The 15,000-nt window shown below is 57.5% G+C and overlaps 1 protein-coding gene across 2 annotated transcripts in view; it reads right to left on the bottom strand.

The window, feature by feature from the left end:
- LOC132385575 (receptor tyrosine-protein kinase erbB-2-like) overlaps positions 1-15,000 on the bottom strand; it is a 90,445-nt gene that overhangs the window by 68,234 nt on the left and 7,211 nt on the right. For both annotated transcript variants that reach the window (XM_059957740.1, XM_059957741.1), the window contains exons 2-6: positions 14,910-15,000; positions 14,288-14,356; positions 13,153-13,271; positions 11,825-11,966; positions 10,148-10,264 (exon numbers count right to left, since the gene is read on the bottom strand). The exon at positions 14,910-15,000 is cut by the window's right edge and continues 47 nt beyond it. In XM_059957740.1, coding sequence (XP_059813723.1) covers positions 10,148-10,264; positions 11,825-11,966; positions 13,153-13,271; positions 14,288-14,356; positions 14,910-15,000 — 538 coding nt within the window. The remainder of the gene's footprint in view (positions 1-10,147; positions 10,265-11,824; positions 11,967-13,152; positions 13,272-14,287; positions 14,357-14,909) is intronic.

Here is a 15,000-nt window from a genome sequence, read left to right as displayed (position 1 = left end):
TAACTTGTGTCGCTGGCGACTGTATCTGCACTGTCGTGACGGGCGGTAACTTGTGTCGCTGGCGACCGTATCTGCACTGTCGTGACGGGCGGTAACTTGTGTCAACGGCGACTGTATCTGCACTGTCGTGACGGGCGGTAACTTGCGTCGCTGGCGACTGTATCTGCACTGTCGTGACGGGCGGTAACTTGTGTCAACGGCGACCGTATCTGCACTGTCGAGACAGGCGGTAACTTGTGTCGCTGGCGACCGCATCTGCACTGTCGTGACGGGCGGTAACTTGTGTCACTGGCGACCGTATCTGCACTGTCGTGACGGGCGGTAACTTGTGTCACTGGCGACCGTATCTGCACTGCCGCGACGGGCGGTAACTTGTGTCGCTGGCGACTGTATCTGCACTGTCGTGACGGGCGGTAACTTGTGTCGCTGGCGACCGTATCTGCACTGTCGTGACGGGCGGTAACTTGTGTCAACGGCGACTGTATCTGCACTGTCGTGACGGGCGGTAACTTGCGTCGCTGGCGACTGTATCTGCACTGTCGTGACGGGCGGTAACTTGTGTCAACGGCGACCGTATCTGCACTGTCGAGACAGGCGGTAACTTGCGTCGCTGGCGACCGTATCTGCACTGCCGCGACGGGCGGTAACTTGTGTCACTGGCGACCGTATCTGCACTGTCGCGACGGGCGGTAACTTGTGTCGCTGGCGACCGTATCTGCACTGCCGCGACGGGCGGTAACTTGTGTCACTGGCGACCGTATCTGCACTGCCGCGACGGGCGGTAACTTGTGTCGCTGGCGACCGTATCTGCACTGCCGCGACGGGCGGTAACTTGTGTCGCTGGCGACCGTATCTGCACTGTCGTGACGGGCGGGAATTTGTGTCGCTGGCGACCGTATCTGCACTGCCGCGACGGGCGGTAACTTGTGTCGCTGGCGACCGTATCTGCACTGTCGTGACGGGCGGTAACTTGTGTCACTGGCGACCGTATCTGCACTGTCGTGACGGGCGGTAACTTGTGTCGCTGGCGACCGTATCTGCACTGTCGTGACGGGCGGTAACTTGTGTCGCTGGCGACCGTATCTGCACTGTCGCGACGGGCGGTAACTTGTGTCGCTGGCGACCGTATCTGCACTGTCGTGACGGGCGGTAACTTGCGTCAATGGCGACCGTATCTGCACTGCCGCGACGGGCGGTAAGTTGCGTCATCGACGACTGTATCTGCACTGTCGAGACAGGCGGTAACTTGTGTCGCTGGCGACCGTATCTGCACTGTCGTGACGGGCGGTAACTTGTGTCGCTGGCGACCGTATCTGCACTGTCGCGACGGGCGGTAACTTGTGTCGCTGGCGACCGTATCTGCACTGTCGTGACGGGCGGTAACTTGTGTCGCTGGCGACCGCATCTGCACTGTCGCTCCAAGGTACTAATTTCCGAGGGAGAAACACTGCACAGGTGCTGTTACATCTCGCTGGCTCTCTCCTCACCCCCGTCATCCACACCACACGTTACTGAGTAACACGAGCTGTTACTGGCAGTGACAACCACTGATTGCCATCTCTCGGATGTCAGTGCCGTACATCCGCTGCCTGCTAATCTTACACCGAGACAGGCCAGCAACCCACCTATTTAACCTTTCAGCACTAATCCCAGGACAACTTACAATGACCTGCGAACCCATACGTCTTTGGACTGTGGGAAGAAACTGGGAACCCACGCATTCCACAGGGACGGGTACAAGTACAGACTCTTTACAAACCAGCACCAAGATCAGACGCAGAACTCCAACACCCCAGGCTGCAATAGGGTCTCGCTACCGTGGCGTCCCACGCCCCTGTACTTTGATCGCAGCACGTGGTGGACAATCTCAAACAGTCCCCTTAAACCTCACCTTCCTTTCCTGCATTTGACTTGATTTACTACAGTTGATTTCACCTGATATTTGGTTACCAGCGGGGATAACTTCACTCACCTCAGAGTTCAAAGTAAAACTATGATCAGAGTATAAATAACTCACCACATACAACCCCGAGGTTCGTTTCCCTGTGGGCATCCTCAGCAAATCTACAGAACAGTAACTGTAAACAGGATCAACGAAAGATCAACCGGAGTCCACAAGACAACAAACGGTGCAAAATGCAAATATAAATAAATAGCAATAGATACTGAGATCATGAAATAACATGATAAAGAATCCTTAAAGTGAGATCACTGGTTGTGGGAACGTCTCAATGGATGAGCGAAGTTATCCTGTTTTGTTGAAGAGCCTGACAGCTGAGGGGTAGTGACCATTAAACACTCCGCCCCCCCCCCAACCATTGAGCACATCTGCATGAAACGCTGTCGCGGAAAAGCAGCACAAATCAGGGACCCTGGCCGTTCAGGCCATGTGTATTCCCATCAGGGAGGAGCTACAGGAGCCTCAGGGCCCACACCACCAGGGTCAGGGACAGTTATTATCCCTCAACCATCAGGAAGCAGGTACAGGAGCCTCAGGGCCCACACCACCAGGTTCAGGAACAGTTATTACCCCTCAACCATCAGGAAGGAGGTACAGGAGCGTCAGGGCCCACTCCACCAGGTTCCGGAACAGTTATTACCCCTGAACCATCAGGAAGGAGGTACAGGAGCCTCAGGGCCCACTCCACCAGGTTCAGGAACAGTAATTACCCCCTCAACCATCAGGAAGGAGGTACAGGAGCCTCAGGGCCCACTCCACCAGGTTCAGGAACAGTTATTACCCCTCAACCATCAGGAAGAAGGTACAGGAGCCTCAGGACCCACACCACCAGGTTCAGGAACAGTTATTACCCCCTCAACCATCAGGAAGGAGGTACAGGAGCCTCAGGGCCAACTCCACCAGGTTCAGGAACAGTTATTACCCCCCAACCATCAGGGAGGAGGTACAGGAGCCTCAGGACCCACACCACCAGGTTCAGAGACAGTTATTACCCCACAACCGTCAGGGAGGAGGTACAGGAGCCTCAGGGTCCACACCACCAGGTTCAGGAACAGTTATTACCCCCCCAACCATCAGGAAGGAGGTACAGGAGCCTCAGGGCCCACTCCACCAGGTTCAGGAACAGTTATTACCCCCTCAACCATCAGGAAGGAGGTACAGGAGCCTCAGGGCCCACTCCACCAGGTTCAGGAACAGTTATTACTCCTCAACCATCCGGAAGGAGGTACAGGAGCCTCAGGACCCACACCACCAGGTTCAGGGACAGTTATTACCCCTCAACCGTCAGGAAGCAGGTACAGGAGCCTCAGGGCCCACGCCACCAGGTTCAGGAACAGTTATTACCACTCAACCATCAGGGAGGAGGTACAGGAGCCTCAGGGTCCACACCACCAGGTTCAGGAACAGTTATTACCACTCAACCATCAGGGAGGAGGTACAGGAGCCTCAGGACCCACACCACCAGGATCTGGAACAGTTATTACCCCTCAGCCATCAGGAAGGAGGTACAGGAGCCTCAGGACCCACACCACCAGGTTCAGGGACAGTTATTACTCCTCAACCATCCGGAAGGAGGTACAGGAGCCTCAGGACCCACTCCACCAGGTTCAGGAACAGTTATTACTCCTCAACCATCCGGAAGGAGGTACAGGAGCCTCAGGACCCACACCACCAGGTTCAGGGACAGTTATTACCCCTCAACCGTCAGGAAGCAGGTACAGGAGCCTCAGGGCCCACGCCACCAGGTTCAGGAACAGTTATTACCACTCAACCATCAGGGAGGAGGTACAGGAGCCTCAGGGTCCACACCACCAGGTTCAGGAACAGTTATTACCACTCAACCATCAGGGAGGAGGTACAGGAGCCTCAGGACCCACACCACCAGGTTCAGGATCAGTTATTACCCCCTCAACCATCAGGAAGGAGGTACAGGAGCCTCAGGGCCCACTCCACCAGGTTCCGGAACAGTTATTACCCCTGAACCATCAGGAAGGAGGTACAGGAGCCTCAGGGCCCACTCCACCAGGTTCAGGAACAGTTATTACCCCCTCAACCATCAGGAAGGAGGTACAGGAGCCTCAGGGCCCACTCCACCAGGTTCAGGAACAGTTATTACCCCTCAACCATCAGGAAGAAGGTACAGGAGCCTCAGGACCCACACCACCAGGTTCAGGAACAGTTATTACCCCCTCAACCATCAGGAAGGAGGTACAGGAGCCTCAGGGCCAACACCACCAGGTTCAGGAACAGTTATTACCCCCCAACCATCAGGGAGGAGGTACAGGAGCCTCAGGACCCACACCACCAGGTTCAGAGACAGTTATTACCCCACAACCGTCAGGAGGGAGGTACAGGAGCCTCAGGGCCCACACCACCAGGATCTGGAACAGTTATTACCCCTCAGCCATCAGGAAGGAGGTACAGGAGCCTCAGGACCCACACCACCAGGTTCAGGGACAGTTATTACTCCTCAACCATCCGGAAGGAGGTACAGGAGCCTCAGGACCCACTCCACCAGGTTCAGGAACAGTTATTACTCCTCAACCATCCGGAAGGAGGTACAGGAGCCTCAGGACCCACACCACCAGGTTCAGGGACAGTTATTACCCCTCAACCGTCAGGAAGCAGGTACAGGAGCCTCAGGGTCCACGCCACCAGGTTCAGGAACAGTTATTACCACTCAACCATCAGGGAGGAGGTACAGGAGCCTCAGGGTCCACACCACCAGGTTCAGGAACAGTTATTACCACTCAACCATCAGGGAGGAGGTACAGGAGCCTCAGGACCCACACCACCAGGTTCAGGATCAGTTATTACCCCCTCAACCATCAGGAAGGAGGTACAGGAGCCTCAGGGCCCACACCACCAGGTTCAGGAACAGTTATTATCCCCCAACCATCAGGGAGGAGGTACAGGAGCCTCAGGACCTACACCACCAGGTTCAGGAACAGTTATTACCCATCAATCATCAGGAAGGAGGTACAGGAGCCTCAGGACCCACACAACCAGGTTCAGGAACAGTTATTACCCCTCAACCATCAGGAAGGATGAACAGGAGCCTCAGGACCCACACCACCAGGTTCAGGAACAGTTATTACCCCTCATCCATCAGGAAGGAGGTACAGGAGCCTCAGGACCCACACTAGCAGGTTCAGGGACAGTTATTACCACTCAACCATCAGGAAGGAGGAACAGGAGACTCAGGACCCACACCACCAGGTTCAGGAACAGTTATTACCCCCTCAACCATCAGGAAGGAGGTACAGGAGCCTCAGGACCCACACCACCAGGTTCAGGAACAGTTATTACCACTCAACCATCAGGGAGGAGGTACAGGAGCCTCAGGACCCACACCACCAGGTTCAGGATCAGTTATTACCCCCTCAACCATCAGGAAGGAGGTACAGGAGTCTCAGGGCCCACACCACCAGGTTCAGGAACAGTTATTACCCCCCAACCATCAGGGAGGAGGTACAGGAGCCTCAGGACCCACACCACCAGGTTCAGGGACAGTTATTACCCCTCAACCATCAGGAAGGAGGTACAGGAGCCTCAGGACCCACACCACCAGGTTCAGGAACAGTTATTACCCATCAATCATCAGGAAGGAGGTACAGGAGCCTCAGGACCCACACCACCAGGTTCAGGAACAGTTATTACCCCTCAACCATCAGGAAGGAGGTACAGGAGCCTCAGGACCCACACCACAGGGTTCAGGAACAGTTATTACCACTCAACCATCAGGAAGGAGGTACAGGAGCCTCAGGACCCACACCACCAGGATCAGGAACAGTTATTACCCCCCAACCATCAGGAAGGAGATACAGGAGCCTCAGGACCCACACCACCAGGTTCAGGGACAGTTATTACCCCCATCCATCAGGAAGGATGTACAGGAGCCTCAGGACCCACACCACCAGGTTCAGGAACAGTTATTACCCCTCAACCATCAGGAAGGTGGTACAGGAGCCTCAGGACCCACATCACCAGGTTCAGGAACAGTTATTACCTCTCAACCATCAGGAAGGAGGTACAGGAGCCTCAGGACCCACACCACCAGGTTCAGGATCAGTTATTACCCCCTCAACCATCAGGAAGGAGGTACAGAAGCCTCAGGGCCCACACCACCAGGTTCAGGAACAGTTATTACCCCCCAACCATCAGGAAGGAGGTACAGGAGCCTCAGGTCCCACACCACCAGGTTCAGGAACAGTTTTTACCCCTCAACCATCAGGAAGGAGGTACAGGAGCCTCAGGATCCACACCACCAGGTTCAGGAACAGTTATTACCCCTGAACCATCAGGAAGGAGGTACAGGAGCCTCAGGTCCCACACCACTAGGTTCAGGAACAGTTATTACCCCTCAACCATCAGGAAGGAGGTACAGGAGCCTCAGGTCCCACACCACCAGGTTCAGGAACAGTTATTACCCCTCAGCCATCAGGAAGGAGGTACAGGAGCCTCAGGACCCACACCACCAGGTTCAGGGACAGTTATTACTCCTCAACCATCCGGAAGGAGGTACAGGAGCCTCAGGACCCACACCACCAGGTTCAGGAACAGTTATTACTCCTCAACCATCCGGAAGGAGGTACAGGAGCCTCAGGACCCACACCACCAGGTTCAGGAACAGTCATTACCCCCTCAACCATCAGGAAGGAGGTACAGGAGCCTCAGGACCCACACCACCAGGTTCAGGAACAGTTATTACTCCTCAACCATCTGGAAGGAGGTACAGGAGCCTCAGGACCCACACACCAGGTTCAGGAACAGTTATTACTCCTCAACCATCCGGAAGGAGGTACAGGAGCCTCAGGACCCACACCACCAGATTCAGGAACAGTCATTACCCCCTCAATCATCAGGAAGGAGGTACAGGAGCCTCAGGTCCCACACCACCAGGTTCAGGGACAGTTATTACCCCTCAACCATCAGGAAGGAGGTACAGGAGCCTCAGGTCCCACACCACCAGGTTCAGGAACAGTTATTACCCCTCAACCATCAGGAAGGAGGTACAGGAGCCTCAGGGCCCACACCACCAGGTTCAGGAACAGTTATCACCCCTCAACCATCAGGAAGGAGGTACAGGAGCCTCAGGTCCCACACCAACAGGTTCAGGAACAGTTATTACCCGTCAGGCTCCTAAACCAAAGGGGATAACATTTGCTCCATCACTGAAATGTTCCCTCAACCTATGGACTGATGTTTCAAGGACTCTTCATCACATGTTCTGGATATTTATTGCTTATGTATTTGTTGTTGTTATTTTTTTTTCTCTGTTCCATTTGCCCAGTCTGCTGTCTGTTACACGCTGGTTGTTTGTCCGCCCTGCTGGGTGCAGGTCATCCGTTGATTCCACCATTAATCGAGCATGCCCGCAAGACAACAAATCCCAGGGGTGTACTCGGACATCACGTTGACTTTGATCTTGGAACTTTGGGGAAAACAGGAAGGCTGGCGGGACTCGGCCAAGTTGTGCGGCTTCTTCGGTGGGGAACTGCTCCGGGCAAAGTCCCTTCGTCGGAGTGGTGGGTGAACGGCTGGAGGGGGAGATCACACTCACTGCTGAACCGATTCCGCAGCCCAGGGACTCACCCTCTCTCAGTTCCTTATTTACGGTTTTTGTGTGTGTGTGTGTGTGTCTGTGTGTTTGCATGGTTTGTCTTCTTTTCTCGACTGACTGTGTAGTTTCTAATTGCTTCTATCACATTTAAATATCCCACTGTGAATGCCCACAAGAAACTGAATCTCACGGTGACGCATTTGAGCGTTCGTTAGGCGCCGGGTCGTATGACATCATCACTATGCGCCCTGTCATGTGACATGGGCGATCGCGGTCTTTCCACGACCGTGACCGTTCTTGGCAAAAATTTTTCTACAGAAGGAGTTTGTCATCGCCTTCTTCTGGGCAGTGACTTCCTCCCCGGCCGTTGTCAATACTCTTCAGAGATTGTCCGCCTGGCGTGAGTGGTCACATCACCAGGAGTTGTGATCTGCACCGGCTGCTCGTACGACCGTCCACCACCTGCTCCCACGGTTTCATGTGACCCTGAACGGGGGCTAAGCAGGTGCCACACCTCGCCCAAGGGTAAGGGCAAGGCTAGCAGAGGGACGAGGAGCCTCACACCTCCTTTGGCAGAGACGCAACCTCGCCAGCCTATGACATAACACTTTGATAATAAATTTACTTCCAATGGAATTTTTTTAAAAATGAGTCTTCCTCTTTATAGAGAGGGTGCAGAGGAGATTCACCAGGACGCTGCCTGGATTAGAGAGGGTGCAGAGGAGATTCACCAGGACGCTGCCTGGATTAGAGAGGGTGCAGAGGAGATTCACCAGGATGCTGTCTGGATTAGAGAGGGTGCAGAGGAGATTCACCAGGACGCTGCCTGGATTAGAGAGGGTGCAGAGGAGATTCACCAGGACGCTGCCTGGATTAGAGAGGGTGCAGAGGAGATTCACCAGGATGCTGCATGGATTAGAAAGGGTGCAGAGGAGATTCACCAGGACGCTGCCTGGATTACAGAGGGTGCAGAGGAGATTCACCAGGATGCTGTCTGGATTAGAGAGGGTGCAGAGGAGATTCACCAGGACGCTGCCTGGATTAGAGAGGGTGCAGAGGCGATTCACCAGGACGCTGCCTGGATTAGAGAGGGTGCAGAGGAGATTCACCAGATGCTGCCCGGATTAGAGAGGGTGCAGAGTAGATTCACCAGGATGCTGCCTAGATTAGAGAGGGTGCCGAGGAGATTCACCAGGACGCTGTCTGGATTAGAGAGGGTGCAGAGGAGATTCACCAGGACGCTGCCTGGATTAGAGAGGGTGCAGAGGAGATTCACCAGGATGCTGCCTGGATTAGAGAGGGTGCAGAGGAGATTCACCAGGATGCTGCCTGGATTAGAGAGGGCGCCAAGGAGATTTACCAGGACGCTGCCTGGTTTAGAGAGGGCGCCGAGGAGATTTACCAGGACGCTGCCTGGTTTAGAGAGGGTGCAGAGGAGATTTACCAGGATGCTGCCTGGATTAGAGAGGGTGCAGAGGAGATTCACCAGGATGCTGCCTGGATTAGAGAGGGTGCAGAGGAGATTCACCAGGACGCTGCCTGGATTAGAGAGGGTGCAGAGGAGATTCATCAGGATGCTGCCTGGATTAGAGAGGGTGTAGAGGAGATTCACCAGGACGCTGCCTGGATTAGAGAGGGTGCAGAGGAGATTCACCAGGACGCTGCCTGGATTAGAGAGGGTGTAGAGGAGATTCACCAGGACGCTGCCTGGATTAGAGAGGGTGCAGAGGAGATTCACCAGGACGCTGCCTGGATTAGAGAGGGTGCAGAGGAGATTCACCAGGACGCTGCCTGGATTAGAGAAGGTGCAGAGGAGATTCACCAGGACGCTGCCTGGATTAGAGAGGGAGCAGAGGAGATTCACCAGGACGCTGCCTGGATTAGAGAGGGTGCAGAGGAGATTCACCACGACGCTGCCTGGATTAGAGAGGGTGTAGAGGAGATTCACCAGGATGCTGCCTGGATTAGAGAGGGTGCAGAGGAGATTCACCAGAACGCTGCCTGGATTAGAGAGGGTGCAGAGGAGATTCACCAGGATGCTGCCTGGATTAGAGAGGGTGCAGAGGAGATTCACCAGGACGCTGACTGGATTAGAGAGGGTGCAGAGATTCACCACGATGTTGCCTGGATTAGAGAGGGTGCAGAGGAGATTCACCAGTATGATTCTGGGAATGAAGGGGTTAACGCATGAGAAGCGCTTGGCGATGGAGGATGAGAGGAGACTTGATGGAGGTAAGATGATAAGAGGCACAGATCGAATGGACAGTAGAGACTTTTTCCCGGGGTGGAAAAGGCCAATCGGAGGGGGCATAACTTTAAAGTGATTGGAGGAAAGTAGGGGGGAGGTGGGGGGAAATATCAGAGGTGGGTATTTTTACACAGAGAGTGCTGGGTGTGGGGAACGTCCTGCCAGGGGTGGGGGTAGAGGCAGATACATTCGGGACATTGAAGAGGCTCTCAGGCCTCTTGAGAGGGAAGAGTCAGGTTGATGTTTACGGGGTCAGCACAGCATTGTGGGCCGAAGGGTCTCTGTGACGCTTTAATGTTTTTCCCAGCAGACCGCAGAGCTGTGAAAGGCAGGGGGGTGTGGGTGAGCGGGTGCCACCCACCCCGTGCGTCCTCACCTCTGGGGCACGGCTCGCTGCACTTCTCACAACGCTGGCGGCGGTCGTCAATCACCTCCCTGGTGTCGTTTGGGCAGTCCAGCGTGCAGGAGCCCACGTCCGTGGACAGGTAGTTGTCTGCAAGTCGGACACAACGGGAGAGAGAGGTGAGGGGGCGCAGGGAGAATGTGAGCAGGGAGGGGAGAGGGCGAGAGAGGGAGAGGGATGGGGAGAGGGAGGGAGAGAGGGAGGGGGAGAGGGAGGGGAGAGGGATGGGAGAGGACGAGAGAGGGAGAGGGATGGGGAGAGGGAGGGAGAGAGGGAGGGGAGAGGACGAGAGAGGGAGAGGGATGGGGAGTGGGAGGGGGAGAGGGCGAGAGAGGGAGAGGGATGGGGAGAGGGAGGGAGAGAGGGCGAGAGAGGGAGAGGGATGGGGAGAGGGAGGGGGAGAGGGATGGGGAGAGGGAGGGAGAGAGGGAGGGGGAGAGGGAGGGGAGAGGGAGGGGGAGAGGGAGGGGAGAGGACGAGAGAGGGAGAGGGATGGGGAGTGGGAGGGGGAGAGGGCGAGAGAGGGAGAGGGATGGGGAGAGGGAGGGAGAGAGGGATGGGGAGAGGGAGGGAGAGAGGGAGGGGGAGAGGGAGGGGAGAGGGAGGGGGAGAGGGAGGGGAGAGGACGAGAGAGGGAGAGGGATGGGGAGTGGGAGGGGGAGAGGGCGAGAGAGGGAGAGGGATGGGGAGAGGGAGGGGGAGAGAGTGATGGGAGAGGGAGGGGAGGAGAGGGAGGGGGAAGGGAGAGAGAGGGAGGGGGAGAGAGGGGGAGAGGGAGGGGAGAGTGGGTGGGCAGGGCTGAGAGAGGACGAGAGGGAGAGAGGGAGAGTGACGGGGAGGGGGGACAAGAGGGATGTGGGAGAGGGAGGGGATGGGGAGAGGGGGGAGGGGAGAGAGGGAGAGGGAGAGGGAGGGGGGAGGGGAGAGAGGGAGGGGGAGAGCGGGGAGGGGAGAGGGAGGAATGTGAGAGAGGGAGGGGAGAGAGAGAGGGGGAGGGGGGAGGGAGAAGGAGGGGAGGGGGGAGGGGAGGGATGTGGGAGAGGGAGGGGATGGGAAGAGGGAGGGGATGGGGAGAGGGAGGGATGTGGGAGAGGGAGGGGATGGGGAGAGGGGAGAGAGGGAGAGGGAGAGAGGGAGAGAGGGAGAGGGAGAGAGGGAGAGGGAGAGGGAGGGGAGGGGAGAGAGGGAGGGATGTGGGAGAGGGAGGGGATGGGGAGAGGGAGGGATGGGGAGAGGGAGGGGGAGAGAGGGGAGAGGGGGAGGGGAGAGAGGGAGAGGGAGAGGGAGGGGAGAGAGGGAGGGATGTGGGAGAGGGAGGGGAGAGAGAGAGGGAGGGGATGGGGAGAGGGAGGGGATGGGGAGAGGGAGGGGATGGGGAGAGGGAGGGGGAGAGGGGGAGGAGAGAGGGGGAGGAGAGAGGGGGAGGGGATGGGGAGGGAGGGGGAGGGGGGGGAGAGAGGGGGGAGAGGGGAGAGGGGGATGGGGAGAGGGAGGGGATGGGGAGATGGAGGGGGAGAGAGGGGAGAGGGGGAGGGGAGAGAGGGAGAGGGAGCGACAGGCTGTGGGAGGGAGTGATGGCGGGCCAGAGGAGGAAGTGCACGGTGAGAGTCCAGGGAGGAGGAGGACGGCGGCGGGTGGGTCTGGCCTTACGCGGACACTGCTGGACACAGCTGGCTCCGAAGATGTACGTCCCGTCCGGGTTGTGCTCCATCTGGTAGGTCTGGGCATTGTAGATGCTGAGTGGGGGGCAGTCGCCGCGGCAGAGACCTCCGTTACTGAAATGGTGGCAGGCCTGAGGAGAGGGGGGGGTGGGCAGAGATCAGAGACCGAGGCCGGGTCTAGAGTACCCTCTCCCTCGAAGCGACACGCCTTTCACTATCTCGGTCCTGATAAACCCCGGCCCGAGGACCCCTGGTTACTCGACACACGGCGTGTTCCCTGAGCACTCTGGGTGTTGGACCAGGTTAATGAAAAGCTGTGAGATCAAAGCCAGATCAAGCTTCAGTGGATCCTCTCTGACGAGATCACCAGGCGCAAGAGGGATCATTCCCCCACCGGCCGCGTGCTCACAACCTGACCAAACGCTTTTCACGATCCTGGTCCACCAGCCGCCAGTTGAAAGAGTGGAGGCACCGAGAAGGAGCCGGGCGGATAAACCCAGGCCGGGCCCGCTGCCGAACGCCAGGTGCTCCAGCGACAACAGATCCCCAGCAAACCCCGTCAGTTTTAAACCGTGCGGGGACGTTTGAGGCAGAGCCACTCGGCTTCATCTCAAAAAAGGGTGCGCAGCCACGTGGAGCCTCGGATTGTGCCTGTTGCCTCCAGCTGGAAGGGAAAGAGCCTGCGGCCTCCTTCCGTGAGTCGCCGTACTCGATCTGATGGGGACTCAGGGGCCGTATTTCATTTGGAAACTGTCTGGCCTCTCCGTGTACAAAGTTTTGAACAAAACTTCTGTTTGGTTATAAAACTTATTATCACTTTTACACGGCACTGCCTGGCTGCTTGCCTTGAAGAGGTCTGGAGCCTGCCGGCATTATAAGCTCAGTCCGTTACCTCTCTACGTTCAGCTTCGCTGACCGGTCTTCATTTCGCATCGGGAACAGAACCGACCTCTCACCCTTGCTACCTGGGGGAGGGTCAACGATCCCAGATTCTACGGAGCCCACGTCGGGATTGAAATCTGACCGGCTGAGGCTGGGTCGGGCACCCCAGAACTCCTGTGGGTGGGTTTGTTGGAGGAGACTGGGTCACCCTCTCGGCCAAATATGCCTGCCACGGGGTGACCCACACTGCCCGATCATAGAGGCATCACCCCACAGCCACGGGGTGACCCACTCTGCCCTAGTGTCACACCATCACCCATCCCCAGGGAGTTAACTACCTGTATCCCACCCAAAGGGACGCAGAGACAGACCGACCTCGGGGAGCAGAGACGCGGTCCCCGCACGGATCCCCCCCCGCCGTCGCCCTGTGCTTACCAGGCAGTCGGTGTCCTTGGGCCCCACGCAGCCCGCGGCGCACTCGCTGTGACAGCAGTCTGTCGGATTGGGCCCCTTGCAGCGTGTCAGGCACTCCTTGGCGCAGAATTTCCGAGTAACTGTGAACGGCACAAGGCTCCGTTACCACCCCTCCACAACCACGGCCGGGCCTGGTCGGCCCGCGGTAGAGAAACTGGAGAGAGGGCAGAGGAGACTTACCAGGACTAGAGGGCGGGTCCTCGGAGGGTAGTTTGCGCGAGCCAGGGCTTTGCTCTTTGGGGAAAAGGGGGTGACAGGAGGCTTGACGGAGGTGTACAAGATGGTAAGAGGCACAGATAGAGTGGACAACTCGTGCGGGAAATGGCCAACACAAGGGAGCATAGATTAACGTGATTGGAGGAAGTTCGGAGGGGTGGGGAAGTAATTGTTCTTTACACGGAGAGTGGTGGGTGTGAGGAACGTCCGTCAGGGGTGGAGGTAGGGGCTGATACATTAGGGGCATTGAAGAGACTCATAAGTGGGCACGGATGATAGAAAATTGGAGGGTGATGTGGGAGGGAGGAGTAAGTTAAGGGTCAGCAGGACATTGCACTGTACTGTGTTGTAAATCAGGGCTCTGGGTGGGTCCCGGCCTCCCTTCCCACCCCAGTGATCGCTCAGAGTACAGTTGGCTCCAGCACCCTTGGGTGAGGGTCTGCCGCAGCCCCCGGAGTGGGAGCAGGACGGCCGATGCGCCAAACGGGAACGCGGGAAACGGAGGAGTTGGGGATCAGCTCCAGCGCGTCGTGACTCGGCAGGAGCGTCAGAACGTGCAGTGAAGTGCATCGGTCGCGTCAATGGCCAGCGCAGTCCGGGGGCCGGGGCAGCCCCGCGAGCTTCACCACGCAACAGGCGCCAACGCCGCGTGCCCACGAGTCACTAACCCCAACCCGTGCGCCTTTGGACCGCGGGAGGAAACCGGAGCGCCCGGAGGAAACCCAGGGAGGACGTACGAACGAACGCTTCACAGGCAACGGCGGTAATTGAACCCGTGCCACTGGTACTGTAAAGCGTTCGCTGACCGCTACGCTACAGTGGCGCGCACCCCCCCCCCCCCGACGGAAAGGCCAGTAAGAGGGGGCTGGGAGTCACTCACAGATCTGGCAGTACTCGGGACCAGAACCCCAGCACGACGCATTCTTACAGAGGGGACTGCAGCTTTCACCTACAGGGCCGGGGAGAGAGATGGCATTTAAAGCATTGCACATTGAGAACAGAACCGGCACCGTCCCGTATCCCCCAGAGACGGAGGGGCAACACCAGCCTCCATTTACCGACGAGCTACTCGCGTGTACGGGGTGTCTGGGGAGGGTTATCGCCTCCGGTGAAGGGGCTTGACCTTTCTGGGGGGGGGTGGGGGGAGAAGCACACTCACCTTTGGTCCCCAACCAGACACTCAGCTCTCACCCGTGGCCCCCAGTTGCTGCCTGCACGCGACACACCCCTCCAGCAGGCAGCCTAAACCAGGTGAGGGTAGTTGGCGGGACAGGGGCGTGCCCGCCCTCGCGTGTGGGGTCAGCTCCGGCGGACAGGATCTGCAGTGAGATCCGACGGCCAGGAATGTGACTCTGCAACGCTCCGCGGAGGCGTCACGGTCATCCACTGCGGCCAGGGAAGAGCCCAGCTCGTGACGCTCGTCCGCAACACCGGACCCGGAGGGAGTGGAGCCGCTTTCGAGACCCTCCCGCGCAGGTTTTCTGTCCGTCGCCACCACTCACATGAGACGGCCCGACTCCGGTCCACGGTATCAGCGAAGGGAAACTTGTTGTTCTTGTCCTGGATGTCGTCCCACTGAATTGTCTCCTGGAA

This window comes from Hypanus sabinus (assembly GCF_030144855.1).
Source record: "Hypanus sabinus isolate sHypSab1 chromosome X1 unlocalized genomic scaffold, sHypSab1.hap1 SUPER_X1_unloc_1, whole genome shotgun sequence".
Classification (NCBI taxonomy): domain Eukaryota; kingdom Metazoa; phylum Chordata; class Chondrichthyes; order Myliobatiformes; family Dasyatidae; genus Hypanus; species Hypanus sabinus.
Note: the sequence above shows the minus strand (reverse complement) of the source record. Positions and strands in the feature narration are given on the sequence as shown.